Source organism: Centruroides vittatus, unplaced genomic scaffold (assembly GCF_030686945.1).
Source record: "Centruroides vittatus isolate TY-2023 unplaced genomic scaffold, ASM3068694v2 contig_352, whole genome shotgun sequence".
Classification (NCBI taxonomy): Eukaryota; Metazoa; Arthropoda; class Arachnida; order Scorpiones; family Buthidae; genus Centruroides; species Centruroides vittatus.
Window position 1 is genome coordinate 239196 of NW_027122175.1, and position 20806 is coordinate 260001.

At 31.2% G+C, this 20806-nt stretch overlaps 2 protein-coding genes across 2 annotated transcripts in view; one reads left to right on the top strand and one right to left on the bottom strand.

The window, feature by feature from the left end:
* The window catches only part of LOC136974635 (uncharacterized), a 38985-nt gene extending 23173 nt beyond the window's left edge, over positions 1-15812 (top strand). Inside the window, exons 4-5 of the mRNA XM_067269560.1 lie at positions 6553-6622; positions 14591-15812. Coding sequence (XP_067125661.1) covers positions 6553-6622; positions 14591-14970 — 450 coding nt within the window. The 3' untranslated portion in view covers positions 14971-15812. The remainder of the gene's footprint in view (positions 1-6552; positions 6623-14590) is intronic.
* A 328-nt stretch (positions 15813-16140) lies between these two features.
* Positions 16141-20806, bottom strand: part of Cog7 (conserved oligomeric Golgi complex subunit 7) — a 44213-nt gene continuing 39547 nt past the window's right edge. The window contains exons 20-24 of the mRNA XM_067269588.1: positions 19477-19607; positions 18286-18369; positions 18108-18222; positions 17903-18034; positions 16141-16389 (exon numbers count right to left, since the gene is read on the bottom strand). Of these exons, the coding sequence (XP_067125689.1) occupies positions 16229-16389; positions 17903-18034; positions 18108-18222; positions 18286-18369; positions 19477-19607 (623 nt within the window). The 3' untranslated portion in view covers positions 16141-16228. The remainder of the gene's footprint in view (positions 16390-17902; positions 18035-18107; positions 18223-18285; positions 18370-19476; positions 19608-20806) is intronic.

Consider the following 20806-nt stretch of genomic DNA (forward strand, 5'->3'; position numbering starts at 1 on the left):
TTGATTAACAAAACAAAAAAAGACAATTTTATAGCAATAACTCTAATTTTTACAAAAGATATTAGTTTGGTGCACTAGAATAGTTCTAGGAAGAATTTGAAAAGTTACAGTTCATTTCCTTTTATACATTTAGTGTGATTGAAGTCCAAAAAATTGTTGGCTAATAGATATCTTCATGTTCAAGAAAATCATTTACTAACATATTTTGGAAAATTAATTAGCTGCCAGAATGTTATAAAACTGTAAATTATAATATGATTTTCAGGTTTAACAAGTAAAAACTAACAATTAAATAAAATTAATGAATAATAGCAAGTAAAAATTCAATTTTTACTTGCTATTATTCATTGAATTTTTACTTTTTAGTATTCAGTGTTCAATTATTTGTTCATAATCTGTTAAGGCTGGAGTCTATTTAATTTTGGATGAAAATACTTTCTTAAATATAAACCACATAATGTTATTGTACTGATTTTACTGTAATTTAATAATTAATTTTTTATGTATAAATATATTTATTTCTATAAATAGAATTGTAGATAAACAGTGCTTTAAAGAAATCTTTTGTAAGATTTCAGACTATTGTCTACATTAGCAGAATATCTCTAGATATAAAATAGTGTCTCTCACATTGACTGTGTTCTTTGTAATGTTGTATTTCTCTGGTATTGTAGCATAAGTTTGGGTTCTATGTTCTTTCAGATGAACATGTGACAACTGTCACTCTATAGACTGAATCAGGGTTTCTTTTTGTCTTGCAGAAGTGGATGGGATGCAAACTATCAGTTTATTTAATTCTATTTCTTAAAGTCTATATTGTTAATCTTGAAACACACACACACATTTAGTGAAGAAAGGACTTAGAATGAATGTTGCTGATGTTTGTCTATGGCATGTCTTCTGTAAATGTTAGAATATTACTCCTATTTCTTCTTACAGTCATTGTTGTCTTGATAATTGGTATACTTGATATAATTAATGTCCTGGATATATCACATCTATATTCTGCCTGATTTTAACATACTAATTGCCCAATTACATGTTGAAATAATCATGTATTGTCTTTGTGACATTGTTATAGAAACAAATCATATAGTCTTAATAGTTTCTAGATTTAGTTTATAATAATAATTGTACATAATTATATTTGAGAACTGAGCAAAAGTGAGTAGACATTTGTGGTTCTTCAGGATGTTTGAAAAATTCAGTTCTTTAGGATAAACTAGAAGTAGAATGGAATAAACTTATCCAAATTATATGTAGAACTAAGTTATACTCCTTAGTTTTTTTGACATGAACATGTTAAATTATTTAGAGGATACAATTTAAACTTTAGTTTATAAAATGGAAACTGTTACTTTTAATATTAACTGGTTTATGAAAATAATATAAGAATGCTTTGGAAGTAGAAATCTTAAGGCATGATTGTACAGATTCTTCTGAGATCAGACTGTTCTTTTATTATTAGTGTTTTTTTTTTATACTATAAGTTTTAAATAAATAAAAATATCACTTAGCAGTTCTCCATCAATATAAAAAGATCTATATTTAAATAGAGTGTTACTTGTGTAACTTTATTAAAATTTATTGAAAGCCTTGTTAATTTCTAGACTTGTTACTATTCTTGTTTTAGTATTATTATTATTATTTTGGGTTAAGTGAGATATACTCGGTTAACACCGGTGGCTGTGTACTATGCCGGACCAAAGTCAAGGCATTATTATTATTATTTTTGTAATGTTCACATAAATATTCTAACAAAATTTATTTGAATAAAATAACACATTAACAGTTTGAATATACAGTAAAATCATTGACATATTACAAATTCTAAAAGTAATTGAAAATTCATGACAAAATTTGTTTAAAATATCTTAAATGTTTCACAAAAATAAAACTAATTTCTAAAATAAATACTTAAGATACTGCTGTTCAGAGCATGATCCCATTTTTTTATAATTGAAAAATTGCAACTAAAATCTTCATTATATTACCTTTTTTAGTGGTCAGTTAAATATTTTGATATCCATCTTCAGATCAAGCATAAAACAAATTTCACATTAAATATAGAATGAAGAATTTCAAAATTCTTTTTTTGTACTTTTATGGTAGTGTCCCCATTATGAGCAATGTAATTGCAATTCTCTACACTTTCTTCTAAAGTTCTTTGCTTGTGATATTGTCCAAATCCAGGAATCTAGGGTTACATTTTGGTAGATAAATAAATAAATAATAGGAAGGTGTAAACCTGGATTTGGATGATATCATATGTGAAGAGCTTTAAAAGCAAGGGTACAATTACAATTACATTACATTGCAATTACAATTACATTGCAACATACAATTACATTGTTTCTAATGAAGACATTACACATAAGTGTAAAAAAAAAAAAGAAATTTTAATATTTTTTTCATTCCATGTTTGATCCAAAATTTTTGAATTGTTTGATCTGAAGATGTATATAGCTAAACATATGAAAACATTTATCAGACTATTCAAACTGTCCTCTTAACAAAGGATACATAATGAAGTGTTCTAGTTGTAATTTTTCATTTATAAATAATTTAACAAGTGGAGACATCAACCCGAAGTTTAAGTAATGTAATGTAGGAAACGCCAGGAGGTAGGACAGAAGTCGTACCTCCTTTTTCTTCGGCGAACAGGTCAGCAAGACCCACCCCACTGTCAAGGATGGATGGTTTTTTGGGCTATCCCGACTCGTCGGGATTGGGTAATTAATTGTCAGGTCGAGTGGAGGAAGTGTATGGGTTCGTCGATAAGTTTACGGCGATATTCGAATAAACGGACCCAGGATGAAAACACATGACGATTTATTTAGACGGACAAACAGAATACAGACATCTAGCGCGTCCCGTCCCTAATCGCGGGAGAGAGAGAGTTTACACATGTTGGGGGATCATACCTCGTCTTCTGACATCTCGGTTGGAATCGAAGGTGAAATCGTCTTGGCTCTCCGGTCGTGGAGGTAAGCAGGAGGATCGGTCGGGGCAGCTCGTTGTCGGCGGGCTTCGGGGGTTCGGCCCTTGATTCTTGGGACTGATCCTACAGGTCGGGTGTCTTATGCGGACCTTCAGCGACCCCGTTCTCTGATATCTCCCCCCTTTTTATACTCCAGGTCTCGTCCGTTGCGATCACCAATCGCGACGGTGGGTGATGAGTTGATCTCCGTGACTCAGGGGTCGGATCCGGAGAGGAGGGAAGCGTGTTTGACGGCGGAAGGCTGCACATCCTTTGAATCTTGATCGCTATCTCCGATTTTGATCACTATCTCCCAAGGGGATTTGAACAATAAAATTTAAAAATCAGACTGGCCGGTTTAACCCGGTCCTCACAGTAATATAAATGAATATCTGGACAATGATAATCAACAATAGAAAATTAGACACCAATTTGCAGTGGGATTCAAACATTCACTGTGATTTGTTGATAAGATAACCTAAGGCCAAAGTTCAAATTGTTAGCTTCATGTCTTACTCAGAGCCAAGTTGAAATTATTGCTTATCGTATGTTCTGCAGTTTTCAAATATACATTTTTTTTTTGTATCTGACACCACTCACTATCTTTGCCTTCTCCCTTCTGAATTTGCCTCTTATATGAAATTAATTTTATTTTATATTAAAAAAAGAAAGATAAGTACATATCTTAATGCTCCTTCAACCTTTCCAAAGCTGCAATGTGTGTATCCTACATAAAGTGCTATCATCTTTAACAAAACATATTTATCTTATTATTTCTATTAGAGTTGAGAAAAGTACTACATTTGTCACATTGCTATACAGAAAATTGATTGCTGTACTGTCTTACATTTATTTCCATTCCAGGAATCTGTTTAAATATAAAACTGCAACTCACATCTTTTAACTGCAGGGCTCTTATATTTTATCTTAAAGAAGACTATACTATAGAGAGTATTCATTTAAGTTGGAATCGTTACATCTCTTATATGCAAGGCATAAAAGAGCCTTGTATTTAGGAGATGTAAGGGTTGTAGTTTTATATTTAAACAGATTCCTGGAATGGAAATAAGTGTAAGACAGTATAGTGATCAATTTTCCATATATTGATGTGACAACTGTACTCTTCTCAACTCTAATGGAAATATGGAGCAAAAAAAAAAAATATAATTTATCGTAATCTGATCTAGTTCCTTAGTTATGTTTACCATATTCTGGTTAATTCTAGAAATGAAGTATTTATACATGTCCTCTGTATTCTGTGTTACGAGATCATCTGCATAGCAGATTATCTCTGTTACATCATCTTAAAATGTTTTTACTACAGAAGCTTCTAAAAATCTAAGTACTTTCTGATTATAGGTGAGCCAATGGGTTAAAATGATCTTTGTGCACAAAAATGAGAGAAATAAATGATTATATGTAAATATTCTGGAATGACACTATTCCATTTCACTGTGAGGGAAGACCTTCCCTTATTTGTTATACTCTGTTGCATCTAGTATGGCAACTCTCAATGGAAATCGACCTTGTATAAGAAATTCCTCAAACATCACCAATGACCTGCTACAAAAACAGTCAATTTAACAAAATCGAATGTTCTTATCACAACAAAGCTTATTACCATATTGCTGGTGTGGTAAAAACACTGCTATAGAAATGGAATTGGGAGATTCTTGCACATCCATCTTATTCAAATGTGATTTTGACTTGTTCGGAAACTAAACAAACCTTTATGTAGTTTAACAATTCCTATAAACAGATGCCATTCCATCTACAATAGAGCAGTTCATGCATTCTATCTGTGATAAAGGCTCTGTGAATAGAGTATGACACCTGCCAAGCATTGGCAATGGTGCTACACATGACCAGAGACTATGCAGAGGGCCTGCAAAAACACTAAATACAACCTGCTTTGTAAATTTTTTATTCATTTATGATCAATAATTAAGCTATGACTTTTACACAATACAGTTCAAAAGTCATATTGTAATTTGTGCAGTTTTCGCCCAAAGATCACGTGAAAATGTGTTACAGTTAAAATTTGTTAATGAAAAGTCAAAGGGAGTTAACAATTTCAATTAATGCAAAGTGCCAATTTTTAACTTTGAATACGATTTTTCCTTATCTGTGGGACTGCAAATATATTTCACGTTAACACAGACTTCATATAAACTGATAAGCTGATGATGGGTTTTGACAATGATCTATTTAGAGTAAGATTTAATACATTGTTTTATCAACATTATTACAATAAGAATTTTGATAAAAATAGATGAAAAGCACTTTTATCTAAACTAACTTGGCTTTTCAGTATATAGCTTAGAATATAAAGAATATATGCCAGTAGAATATTATTTTTAAATTTCAAATTTTTAAACTCACTCCACATTACTTCTGAGAAATGGGTAAGATATCGTTATTTGTGCAATATTCATTATTAGTATTTGTTATTCACTAGGAGGTAACAGATAGTAATGAATTGTTATTGCTACTCAATTATCGAGTAGTTACTACTTGAATCAAGTGTAGGTAGTATTTAAATCAATGTAAACTTTGTGACTTTGAGTAGTATCTCAGATAAGCTGTCTTGACTAAGCATGGATTTAGTGAGTTTTGCCTGTTTATTTTTCATTTCTTGAGTTTTTATTTCTTCAAATATAAACATCCAATAGCCCAATTTTAGTTTACACACCTAGATGGTACCTAGGCCAAATTACTTAATGATTAGTAGCATTATTATAGGTTGATGTAATCTTGCAGTCATTTGGTGTTTTTATTTCTTCTTTATTCTTCTGTTTGATTTTAGGAATGGAATATTGGAGGAAATTTCCTGGTCTTGGAAATGAAAATAAATTTTTTTTGTTGTTTTTATATCATTTAACAGATATTTACAGTTGTTACTATAAAATGCCTAGTTGGCATATTCCTTTCTAGGGAACTCATTTTCAAATCGGGTTTGATCCTCTGGAATTTTTTCAAATAACAGCTTGGATATTTTGGATCCCATCCCTTGATTTCAGTCTCTGGTGGGCTTGATTGAATCTTTAACGATTACAAAAATTGTATACCCCTACTCCTACAGTAATCACTAAGGCAAAGATGACCTCTTAAGTTAAAAAAGTCACCTTTTATAATTCCTTAAATTAATAGATATTTGGAAGATTATTGACACCTTTTTCTTCAAATATGCATTAGCTACAACTACTGTTAATACCAAATTTTTGAAATCAACACCTGAACGTTAAAAATCTGCTTGATTATTACTACCAGTTTAATACAGGCTTACATAAACATGTTATAAAAAATTTATTTCACAGATTTCATTATTTTTATCACATAACATATAAAACTATTCATTAAGTTAGTAACAGATTATAAGTCTAGTGCTTTTGTTGTCAACAAAACTAAGGAGTTTTCTAAAAAGTTTTTGCTCAGAGAACTAGATTTATGTTTAAAGAACTTTCTTAACAACCATTTAACCTGTTGACATTTGTTATTTCTTTATTTTAAGTAGACCTATTATATTTCATTATTTGTAAATTTAATGAACATATTAATTTATTTATTTTAAGCTCACTAGAACATCTGGAAGAATGAAGAGATATAGTTTACGTCAGAGTCCTAAGCCAAATGAATCATTAGGTTAGTAAAATTTAATGTATTGATAGTCTATTATGATATTTATTGTTTAACTAGCTGTGTTACTGATCATTGACGGGAGATACTTATTTCGTGAAATTGTATTTACTTACTTACTTAAAGAGTATATCTGCAGAGAATTGTTTGTTACAGATTCATAATATTCAGTAGGGTACACCATACACTTTAGTAGGGTACACCATGAGAAAGCACCATAATAAAAAATATTTGAAAATTGCCCATGGATAAGAGGTAGAGGGTTAAGGATTACCTTGAAGAACTAGGCTTCTATTTTACTATTTTAGATGCAGTTTTTTTGCATTTTTGACTGCGTTTTAGTAGGATATGCCATGAGAATGCGCATTAAGAAGGGATTTTTGGAAATTCAACTCTCCCAGGGAAAAGGAGGAGAGAGTTAGTTTTAGTAAATATAAAGTGTAAATAATAAAGAAGAAAAGTAAATAGTGGCACATATAGTATACATTTTGGAAATTAATAAATATTTTAATTACCCAAAAACAATAAATCCAAAATAAATGAATTTGAACAAACATTTGAATTCTTTCCAAATTCAAAAAATTTGAAATATAATGTTCCAGACAAGTTTTCTTAGATTTTAGAATTTAAAATTAATTATTTTATTCAAGTAAGCTTATCATAGTTGTTGCACCTGGTGAAAACTGGTAAGATTGGCTATAATCTAATAATAATAATCTTTGCTACCATTACTTTCTGCCTGAGCAATGTCAGGCTCATCTGCTAGTCTTTTATAAAATGCTGAACTGAATATTCAAATTCCTTGTTACAAAAAATATATAGATTATTTCTCTGAATGATCTTTACAATTTTTTCAAATTGAAACCTAATCAATCTATAAATTTCCACTGTCATTTGTCTATCCTTCCTTAACTGCAAATGGTGTTAGATAGATAAAAGTCAAGACCAGATACAGAAAGGTTAGGGGCAGGAGGCATTATAAATAACGATATAGTTAATCATAGTTAATTGGGATTGAATTGAAATCAAATTCAATTTAAAAAGTTTTTTCAGAATGGAGATGGAGTTACATAAATCAGTATTTCTCAAACTTTTTTGTCCGCAACCCTCTTCTGCATTAAAAATTTCAAAGGATCTCTTGACTAATGAGTATGTGTAGAAAAACATCCCAGAGGGGGTTAATTTAAATTCAGAAGGAGTTAATTTCTTTTGTTTAATTGCATTGAAACACTCATAATTTTAATAGCAGATTTATTTTTAGTATCAATAAAAATTAATAACTTTGTTACATCTTTGAACAAAATAATCTATGTATATGTTTCAACATTAACTTAACTAACTAATTGAGTTTACTAAACATATTTTAAATTAAATTTAATGTGACAGGTGAGCCTGCTTATTTTGGCACAATAAATTAAACCTGGGTTTGATATCGGTCAGTGCAGGTCTCATAACGATTTCTATGTTGCTAAGATGAGAGCACTGCTTTGTTTTGATGTTGGTCATTACAGAAAATGCCATTTCGCATAAATAACTGGTTGCAGCTGCCATTACTAATTCAGCGAGTAGTAGATATTCTGTTTTCACACTAAGCCAAAAAGAATTCAATGTTTGCTTACTAAACTGTGTTTTAACTTTTGTTACAACTAAATTTGGCAAATTCTTCTTGGGCACTTAATGGGAGATGTTTCACTTGTTCCATTTCTACAAGGAATGGTTTTTGTGCCCAGATAAACTGTTCAGTATTTAAATCTGATAAAAAATATTTTTAAAATTGTTTTTCTATACATGACAAATGATCAATTATGGTTTTCTTAATTAGAAAATAATTTGGATAATATTTTGTGATAAAATCATATATACTTGAAAAGTGTGGAAAATGGCACATTTGTAATGTTGATTTCCATAAGTTTATCTTCTTTATAAACACATGAATTTTATCATACAAAATTAATATGTTCGAGTTCGCACCTTGCAGGGATATATTCAGTTCATTTAGTTTCTTGAATATGTCTGACAAATAACACAATTTGCAAACCCAAGTTTGTTGTGGAAGAGATTAGAAAAATTGGACTTTGTTTCTGATAAAAAATATCATTATCTCATCTTTCAACCCTATTAGTCATTTTAAGGCTCATCCCTTACTTCTGTATGTAGTAAAAGTTGTTCGTAAATAACTTACATAAATTTGCAAACAAACGACTATTGAGTGCACGACATTTTATGAAATTTATAATACATATGGCATCATTTAAGACCACATTAAGATCTGGTGATATTTTCAGGGCTTAAAGTGACTCACTTTTTTAGCTTTTTTACATAGCTCCTCTCTTTTTTTCACTTCTCATGTGAATTTTTTTTTTTGTAAATGCACTCAGCTGTGAAACAGCAACCCCATATGCCTTATCATGATCATGTGACCATGCATGACATGATAAGGCCCTGTTGTCTACACATGTACAGGCTAACAACGAGAAGCTTCCCAAGGCTTTCTACTCTGCACATGCTGTAAGAATTTCCACGTGAGTTCTTGCTTATATCGATCTCCGAGGCACTTCGATACAATCACATAACACCGAACTATAGGTGTACTTATATCTTAGTGCTAAGAGTGATTTTTGTATGGCATCATTTTTAGCATTTGTATTTATTTAAGTGCAGTGGACAGAAGAAAGAAATAGATTTTATTTAATACTAACAGTAGAAACTCATGTTTTAGCAATGGAAAATCATATAGAATCCAAAAGTTGCTAAGCAAACTTTTCCTTCCCAACGGTCTTTTTACTATTCTTCTTTAGCTTAAACGATGACATCACTCATTTTTGACTACTGTAGATAAACTATAAATAATTGTTAAGCAATAATAAATTTGATTTCTACTGTTGTTATTAAATAAAATGTTGTAAGACACTTATTTAAAAGCTTGTATCTTTCTAGCACACTGTAAAATTAAAGATCGAACAAATCTCGTGCCAGAAAGTACAAGATTTTAAAATAGTATCCTAAATATTAATAACTTTTGTCTTTGTCTAAAGATTCTCTCTACAGAAGTGATTATTTTCATATTTTAATGTACTTTGAATTAATTAAAATTAATATTTTATTAAAACTGCATTATGTATCTTATTACAAATTTATATACATGTGAAGGTCAGTTAAATTTTAACTGTTAAATTATTTATCATGTTAATTCTTCAAAAGTGAGAATTTTCCTAAAAAAAATAAATAAAAGTACTTACATTTATTTTGATATATTATTAGCAATAAAATACTATGGAAATGTTTAATTAGTGAGCACTTTTTGTTTGGAGTGTAAATATTTCTATCTCGACATGCCTACAGATGCAGCACTGCTAGCAAACATTGTTCTATTGTAGTTTAGGCGGGGAGTGGAAGCTCGGGGATTCCCCAATAGCTCACAAATTTTTGAATGTTATATTCAAGCTCATATTAAAATATTTATATTGTTTTTATTATTTATATGTGCAATTTATTTAAGTAAAAATTATTTTATATGTATTTTATTTCTACTATTTCTAAACATGAATCCATAGTAAATTTATAAAATACTTGAAAAGAAATTGATCTGTCATCAATTTTTCTGTGGCTGACATAGATGACCAGTACAACTTTGTTATCATCAGAAAAAGTATGATGTACAAGGGGAAGACACTACTAATTTGAGATGGCGAGCATATATTTTAAATTAAATAAATTTAAAATATGATTAAAAATTACAGCCTAGCATTGTGACCAGGGCTGTGGAGTCAGAGTTGAGAGGAATTTCTGGTTGGGAAAAATGTGTCGACTCCGACACATTTTTCCCGACTCCGACTCTGGCATTTTAAATTTTCAAAAATATTCAAATTCAATTGGGTCAAAATAATTTAACTACTAAACACAAATACTACAAAGAAAACTACATATTTAATAAATTAATAAATATAAAATAAATTTTCTTTCATTTAAATATAAAAACATATTTATTAATTTTTTAAAATGTTTTTGTAATTTGTTATAATTCATTTATTAAATACTAGCAGGTAGGCCCGGCATTGCTAGGGCAAAAGTAACTATAGCGAAGATTAAGATTTTTTTTTGTGACTATAACGTAATAAAGAATAATTTCATCAACAAACTAAGTACAGTCAAACCTGTTTTTATGCGCTCTTTTTATGTGCGATTTTTATTTGTGCGATTTTTTTAATGCGAATTTTTAATTTATGCGGTTTTTTTTGTGCGGTATAGTTGGCGACTAGTCTCGTGCGATTCGTCATGTCTCACGTTGACTTATTATAGCTAAATAAACTTATTATAGCATAAATGCACTTATTATAGTAATATTATTGCATGAATATGCGAAAAATGAAATAATTTACTTTTTAAGTCAACAAAACACCACCTGGACAAAAATATGTAAAACAGACGATAGATCAGACGATGCAGTCAAGTGCTGACATCTGTTGTCAATAAATTCTATTTCGTACGGTTTTGAGTTATTTTCTATGTGAGACTTTTTTTATGCGGTCCCTGTTGACCGCATAAAAAAAAATATTTTTTTAATTGTGTGGCGAAAACTATTTTTTACAGCCATTCGTGAAGTTTCGTGCGATTTTTTTTTAATGCATCTTTTTTAATGCGGTCCCTATCCCCCGCATAAAAACAGGTTTGACTGTATTTCTAAAGAAAGGTCGAATTTGAAAATCGAATGTTCTAATATTGTTCGATTTTCATGACGTGTTCTGATTATATCGTTTGATTTTTCATTGAATGTTCTAAAGAAGAAAGGTCGAGAAAAACTGAACTAATCTGTTTAAATTTGAAAATCAAATATGTTCTAACATATTACTCTTTTTTTCTCCAGCGCCCGTAAATCTTGCACGTCGCTTTCTCTTGTTCTCCGTTGTTACTTAATACCAAATTGTTACTTAACACTTTGGTGTAACACAACTGCTTAAATTTGGTACCCTGTGTACCAAATTTCAACTTTTAACTCCTAACCGTTCAGACACGTCTCGATAATGTATATAGAAGCTTTAATCCTGTCCCTCCCCCGTGGAGAGGAATTTCGAAAAATTCCTTTTTAGTGTGTGTTCTCGTGACATACCGTGTGTACCAAATTTCAACTTTCAACTCCTAACCATTTGGGCTCTGCGCTGATTATTATTATTATTATTATTATTATTATTATTATCATCATCATCATCATCATCATCAACTCATCTCGATTATATATATAGATGTAGTTTTCTTTGTAGTATTTGTGTTTAGTAGTTAAATTATTTTGACCCAGTTGAATTTGAATATTTTTGAATCATTCCTTTATTATCCCTGCTCTAAATAAGTATTCTATTTTTCTGAATGAGCCAGACTAATTGATCAGAGTATATATTTTTCTTTTCTGAACAAAGGGCTGAAGTAGCTAGATTGCACACTTTTTAGTTGGACTAACTTTTCTGGAAAGGTGAAATTGAAGTGCAAAAGCTGTAGAATAAAGATATGTAGATGTAGAATTTTATTGCTTCCCTTTCTCTTATTAAATATTTGTTTGTATAAAAAAATTAAATATTAAAAATACTAACTATAAAAGTATGGGTAAATGGCCAGGGCTCCTTTCAGAGTTTAGAGTAGGGTACCCTCTATGAGTGCCTCTGCCTCCCACATAAAATGACTTGGTATTTAATTTTGCCAGATTCCATGCAAAATTACATACCAAGTCATTTTATTCTCTGTGAAATTTTCTTGTTTGTCCTTTTGGAGAAGTTAGTTCTCTTTGATTCCAATAAAAGTATACATTGTCTTCATCAACAATTTACTGAAGCCTTGGGATTCTTGTTGCACAAAGCCTTCAAGAAATTCTTAAGTCCTGTGCTATGGTCAGAACCAACTTATTAGGGTTTCTCATTTCCCAGTCTTGCTTGTCCCGGGATTCTGGGATAAAAGTGAACTGTTTCCCGGGAAATCCCGGGACAAAATTAATTATTTTTAAGATAAAGTAATTTAATATGTTCTGTAACCTCCAAAATCATATTAATAATGCTGTGTAAGATATATATTAAAAATTACCTTTGAATTACGTAGAAATTTTCACAAATAGAAAAAATTTATTAAAGTTTGCTGGAAACTGCATACAACAACAAAAAATGACTTTGAATTGAGTTGAAAATTTAAAGAAAAATGAATTTAGATCAAACTTCTAACTTAGAAGGTAATTTTTGATTTTTTAAATAAAATATAAAAATTTACAATATTTTATATTATAAGATTTTAAAAAGCAAAGACTGTCAATACTCTGATCACTCAATCTAATTCTTATTTTAGTAATGAAAAGTCTTGCTACCAAGAATGCCTTTTCCGATTCAATTGATGTGATTGGAATCATGTTTAATGCATTTAAGAGAAGACAAATATTATGTGTTTTTCACCTGTATCCTGAAAGATTTCTAGTTCGTTTTCGAGATTGTAGTACTTCTCTTGTTCCCTAGTATTCTTGATTTGTCTACCTCGACTGCTTTAATTGAAACATCATAGCCCAATAATTCGGCAATTCGTTTGTCTTTAATAATCAGATTACTTGCTGACTTCGTACTCGTTTGTATCCTTGCCCAATTTTCACAACTTGGCGTTACGCAGTCATTGAAGCTACTGGGCATGGTTAAAAATTAAGACAGCATAAGCACAATTATTCCAGATATTACTGGTAAAGAATTTTGATAGCTCTGCCACAAATAAGCTACGTATTGATTATTGACCATTTGTGACATGCCATAACAAACAAAAATTAAAAAAAAAACTAATAAGTAGGTTTAAAATTAATAAATACAAATGTATTCTGACAGTTTGAGTTAATTATACTTTCTATTTGCAAAATTTCCTCAACCTTAATGTAAAATAAGAAAAAAGTGAATTTTTAAGAAATTTGTGGGATTTCCCGGGTTAAAAAAACAACCGGGATTCCAGAATCCCGTTTGAGAAACCCTACAACCTATCTCCTCTAGTCTGAACATGTCTGAAAACCGCTACCTCTCCCCTTAGGCCCTTAGGCATTTTTCTCTCCCACAGGACACTTCAGAACATCAATCGACAACCAAGTGAAGTAGAAATGAGGAAAAGACAAAAGCTACAAACTAGAATATTCTAACTTAAAATTATGGCGTACAGCCACACCAACACACTGCTTTGGCCCTAGCTTCATATAAACAGGAGGGATTGATGCAGACCGGGCAGACATGTCCCTGCTTGACAACATGTGCCCTTCTGGATTGCATTATGAGGTATAGCTCCTGGGAAATCCAGGTGTGACGGTCTATGAGAGTCCTCCATGTGACAGCATCCCCTCTTTGGGCCCCATGGTGGGCAAGGTCACTAGGAACTGAATAGTTATTTTTTAATCATGGATTCCAAAAACACAAAAGATCCAGACAAGTCAACAACAACAAACGAAAAGATTTCCAGTCAGCCAGCCTACTTAGTAGTGCACACGACTGGAGAAAAATCTCGTGTCTAAGGCTTCTCCTTTCCTGTAACTTCGAAATAAATTTACAACACCATACCATAACATGGTCTCTAACAAATAGTGAGTAAAGCTTCTTTGTAAACTTGCCAATGTAACGATCGCGGTACCCCTAGTCCAGTATAATTTGTGAAACCACAGTCAAGTGTTTTAACATTTAAACTGCACCACCAATAAGATGATTTGTAGTTTTATCTCAAATTTCTTACACAGGGTTTAAATATCTGTAATATTTGCCTTGTTTGGCCTTATACTTTTCTTCTTGAGAAGAGTACTGTACAATAACAAATTGTATGCATGCATGTTGAAAAATTTCTATTTTACTAATTTTTTTTTCAGTTAAATTATACAGGATGTCCCATATAAAATAGGCTGCTTAAATGACAGCATTGGTCATGCAAGTTTTCGTAACATTTTGAGAATGAAACTTTACACCTAATTATTATTTTTTCGATTATCAGGTTTCTTTAACGATTACATCAGAACGTCACCCATCAAACGAACGTCGCGATCCGTCAACAAGAAAGACTTTCCACCGACGAAAATGCGGAGATTGGCATCGAAGCAAGACTTAATTCATTCATTAGTGGAAAAGTATTGCCTGAAGGACACTTTCGTGGTTTTGCAGCCTCTTCCATCTAAAGTGGTGGAGAGTGCTCTGGCCGGAAACGTCAAAGTAGCCAATCCTGTCCTGGTTAACGAAAAAGAAGTTCCGGCAGAAACAGCTGCTCACTCTCTTCCCACTTCTAGCAAAGAGATTGACTCGGCAGAGACGAACGAGGCCAATAAAGAAAACAACGAGAATCATTCACAACCGGAACAGGAAGTGGCCGTCAGATAAATGGGAGGAAAAACAACACACATTATATTTTAGTTTTTGTTGGAGGTATTGGCGTCTTCAACCTGTACTGACGGTATGTAGGATCTAAATGAAAATTTGGCATCAAAAGGAATTCATTTACGTCGAAAATATTTTAAAACGAGTTTTATATATTAATGCACAAACCAAAAAATATATATATATTCATTACACATACGTACATAAATGTATATTTCTCCAAAATTAATTAAAATCAAATCATCGACTTAAGCATCATTATAATATTCGTTTAGATTCTACATATTTGCATAATTTAGTATATTTTAAATTTTGCATTATAATGCAAATCTAATCTAAGTAGAGGTTTGTAATTCTTTATTTTTCAGACACTGAACTTTAATAATTGTAAGCATATCCATTGTTTCTCGTAAGTCAATTTTGTTCTTCTTTTTTTTTACATATATATTATATACATGTTATTGCCAGAATAAGGATGCCGTTTAAGCACCAAAATAACATTGTTGGCCTGTCGTTTCTCGCACATTATCACGTTGATTTCACTTAAAACGGTAAATGAATTTTTTGGTTAATTCCAAAATGTGTCGAGAAATGTATTGGTAAATGAATTAATTTTTGTTACGTCTAACTTTGTTCTACATTTTCAAATGTTTCTGCTACTTTATCTTTATTGTATAAAAACAACTTTTCCTTATTAAAGCCCGTCAGTATGTTAAGATTCATAAGTTGTTTGGTCATGTAAGTTTTACAAATAATAATCATAAATGTGGGAAGAAAATAAGCTTTAAAACTGCTCCGATGTTTCTGTATTTGTCATTCTTAATAAATCCATATTATATTATGTAGTCAAAGTTCTGTTAATGTCGTATTGCATATGCAAAGAAAAGAAAATATCTGCTTTGTGAAGTAAAGTTATTCACTGGCAATTTACGGTTTTTGCATATAAATTTAATAAATATTGATTAAAAATGTACATTGTATCCAAAAATTACAGACTTTTATTAAGGCAAGAAAAGATAGAGAATCAATAACCAATTTTATGTTCATAACTGTAGTTTACATCATAAACTATGTGTTTGAATTTGTAAATTATGCCAAGAATGTACCCAACATAGGTAATTTATAAATGTCTCAGATTAATGTTCTTATGGGGATATTTGAGAATCTCTTCAATTACCAGAGAATTACTAATTTTATTTGGTACGACTCCATATACAAATTGAATTAAATAAAATTGGAAATTTGTACAAAAGACACTAATTTATAACTTTCTCATCGCCTTAACAGTTTTGACCAGATGTTCGGGCTTTCCCTGCGCAGTCTTGGCATAATCCCGGGAAGAGGCCTTCAGCAACAGAAGCAGGTTGCCCAGGTTGTCGGAGGGAGAGAGACCCAGGTCATCCAGTACATCACACACATAACCTGCAAGAGAAAGGATCTTTATATTGGATGAAAAGTGCCAAAGGAATCTGTTTTGGAATTGTTATCTCGTGCCAAATGCAAAAACAAAGCAAAGATGCTTTGAGGTTTGTTAAGGAATTTCAAGGCATCTGCCACTTGGCATTAATGATCTGTCTCTAAACAATCGTAAGGTACGTTAATTATATACCCCGTATGTGACGAAAACCTATCTACCACAGAAAAATCACTCGGTCCCATGGGATTCCATTATAGAGGGGTTTTCCTTTTAAGTAAACCAGCCAAATTAATTGTAATCGGGTAACAGATTCTCAGCTGTTTACCACAATTATTAACGGAGAAATTTTGTATTAAAAAACAATAAAATAAGACCGGTTGTATTTTTCCTTGGCTCTCGGGTTAGGGAGCTTTCAAAAATTTATACAAGTCAATCGGAATTTCATAAAACAAAGGTAATCACACGATTGTAATTCGACTTAGGTAATAGATTTAACTGATTACTACAATAACAATTAAAAAACATATATATATTATTCCTATACAGATAAGTATAGGAACTGTAACTTGGCTAGCTTTGTGACAATTTACCATCACTATGTGGTTGTGAATTGGCTATTTGAAGAGAAAAATATTTATTCGATTAGATCAGCGATTTACAACTGGGGACACGAAGAAATCTTAATAATGGTGGAAATACTATAAGAATATTCGGATTCTGCATCAACCTGAATTCAATAAATTGATCTTCCGAGTTTTAAATACATATATACAATTTATTATTAGTTTCTTTTTTATTAACCAACTTCAAAGAGCAATAGTGTGGTAAGTAGAACAAAATGGACATTTATAACGAAAAAACAATCACATAGCTAAATTGTTAAAAATCCACTGACAATGATTATTTTGGTTGATTACCTAGAAGATAACAAATAGGCTAAAACAGTCAGCATGGACAGTACTGATATTTGTCAGAATTTGGAAAATTTCTGTCCATTATTCCAAAAATTGGTAATTTTTTAAGAGTCTAAAGGTTAAAAGTTAGTACTTTTTCCAAGCTAAAGCCAATCTTGGTGTCCCCACCAATAATGAATTTTATACCATGCAAAGTAAACTGTAAATTTTAATAAAATGTATTTGTCCAAAAATTCTGTAATGTTTCTGCAAACTTTTCCAATTGGAGCCACTGTATTAGATCAAAATTGTTTTAGTAATGTTCCTTGCCACTAAAATATGTGTCTCTAATAAATAATCCTTTTAACTTGTTAGAAAACAAAATTCCAATTCATTGACATCCAATTCTCAGCTGCATTCACAACCAGGCTAGGCATATTGCATTTCTAAGCTTGAAGCACTGTTTACCACATAGCGGATAATTTTGGAATTAAAATTTGTCTTTGTAAAATCCTTTTCTGCATCCTTTCTCGCCAAAATTTATGTACCGATACATGCTATTCTATCAGCTTATTGGTTGGAGCTAGAGTTCTCCAAATATATAAAAATTATAAATATAACTTACCGATATCTGTTATTAACTGGTTGTTGGCATATGAGGTTAAGTGTGGTATCTTAAGAATGGCTTCGAAGTAAATCTGCAACGTTCCCCTGGCAATGCAACTCAGCAAATAATCGGCCACGTGGTCGACACAATCTGAAAATTCACATTTGATTTGAAGTGTCGAAAATATTAAAAAAAGGGAGAGACAAATTAGGGCACTCCTCACCATTAGGCTTGGTGTAAGGTAACTGTTCGTGTTTCAGAGCCGTGACCAGAGCCGGATTATCTTGCAAGACGAATGGTTCTATGTGCTGTGGTAATGTCATTATGTATTGACCAATCTGGAAAACATTTTAATCACATGAATGTCAGACGAGCTTGGAAGATCAACCTGATATTTTTACCTGCGTGATGTATTCTTGGGGAGAAAAACTGAAAGCGGGAAGATCCGACATCAGCACTCCTGCAGGGTTCTCTGTTGACCATACCTTCAATTAAAATTATATGAAATTCTATAATTTTCAACTAAAAACTAGTCTCCGTTGTCATTAGTCTAAATACAAATAAGAGATACTTCATGTAGAACATATATCATAATCTAAAACTTTTTCAACAATTGTCTCAACCCATCATATTATGCACTGTTTGAAAATTCAAAGCTTTTATTTGGTTTTAAGTAAAGCCGCCTCTATAAATCTGTTGCTTTCCTATGGCAGGCGATGCACATTCGAAATCCTACACACTGTGCAAGTGTGATTTCATTCTTCCTCTGGGAAATACTACTGTATATTTCTGCAGATAAGACAACCTTCAGGTAAGACGAGAGATAAATTTTTGTCAAAGTTTTATAGTTTTAGCATATATCTGTCCTATAAGACGACCCCCAAACTATCAATGGCCTATGAAGTTAGTTTAGATCAGCGATCATCATCTGGATAATAATACTGTATAGCGTATATGGAATTATGTCCTATTCATAATTTTTTGAATGAACAAATTTTATTTTCTGCCTTGCTATTGTTGCAAACATTCCCACTGATTCGGGCATTCGGGTAATGACCTTGATTATTCACAAAAACGTCGTATGGGCTATTCTATTTTGTGGACATGCCCTACTCTCTACTAGTAAATAATTACGGTTTGTCCATTTTTTTTTATAATGGTTTTAATTTATATAAATTTCAATCTAATTTTTTTGTATCTGTCCTATAAGACGACCCCGGATTTTGGGAGCCTTTTTTTTATGATTCAATTATCGTCTTATCTGTGTAAATATACGGTAAATTTAAAAAATATATATAATTCTAATAGATATTTCAAATCAAAACTATTTTTTCCACAGATATTAAAAATGGCTTTTCTTGGGTGTGTTGATGAAATTCCAATATATCTGCACCAAACCATCCCACACCTTTGATCTCTTTTCACTTGCCCAAAATTCCCAAAACAGTAGAGATGGATACTTTACAATTGAGATGCAACAACAACGGTCAAACAAATGGCCGTAAATTCTCGACAGCAATTTATACGACTCTGAAATACAAAATTGAAACTAGTTTCTTATTAATTAAAACAATTTATTCTGAGCCAAATACCTGAAGCGAAGGGATTTCTTGAATGTGCGTCCAAATTTTGTCAAAGACGACGTCGAACACCAACTTTCCTATTTCGGCACACAGACTTCTGAATATCTTGAAGCTGTCATCCAACACTCTGAAGTCTTCAGCTAATTAAATAATAAAATTTACCAATGGCGTTTATTTTACGATGTACCTTCTGGCTATTTTGTGCAAAGTTGTGACCAAAATAGCAGATTAGTATAAAATGTCTAGCAATAATTATGACGCGTTATTTAATATTTGCATTTTGGTCAGACCGAATTACATTTGATTTATTTAAACTAAGCAAAATCCATTATAATTCAAACTGCCCTTGTCTGTTTGGTCACATTGCAAAACAAAAGTGGAAACAGTCTTCTTGTCCTTACATATTACGCCATTATTTAATTTAAAAAATTCATTTTTCTGTCCGTCGTCGTAGCATATCGGAGTGGTTTTATTACTGTGTGTGTGTATCTACACTTGTCAGAATAATAACTTTAATAATATATATGTAATGTTAAAACTGTCTTATACTGTTAAATAAAAACAATGTATTAAGTGAGATATTCAATGACTTTATATAAGAACTTTGAATTAATCTATGACAATATATTTTAATTTTTGCTTATTCTGATAACCACTTAAAAAGGGTTTTTAGATGGTTAAGCAAACTTGCAACATCTTTCCAATTCTGACAATCACTCAAAGCCAAGAATTAAATGGCATTTTTACGTGTCAAAAATATCGGCCGACTGCCAACATATTTTCTAAATTAAAAATCATTGATTTTTTTTACACTTTAATGCCATCAAAAAATATTCTCTACATGCCAAAATCAAAAATAAATTTATTCCTTACGTAAGGTCTTTGAAACTTATTGAATGGTTTAAACTTTATAATGCTGTCACATGGAACCTACATATATTCATAGAAAATAGTGTACTATTCGAGAGACTTTTTTTAAAACTGAGATTGACAAATTGGAAAATGTTCTTTAAGGCAGCCTAAATCCAAAGATTAGTATTTGGATCTGGCAATCTTATAATTTGAAGTAAGAAATGCCATTAATTGTTAGTATACTGCATACTGATAAGCATTACAGAGAATATTTAGATATTAATTATTACATTTGTTTCTTTGAATATTTGCATTAATACCTGTGGTGTTAATGCAAATATTAACACAAATTAAAATTAAAGACGTGAATATTAAATAGCTTATGCACTATACTCATCAAATTTCACAACCATAAAACTTCTTCACTTTTACAGATTAAAATAAGATTAATAATTCAAAGCAGATGGAATAACTGGTAGCTGCATGT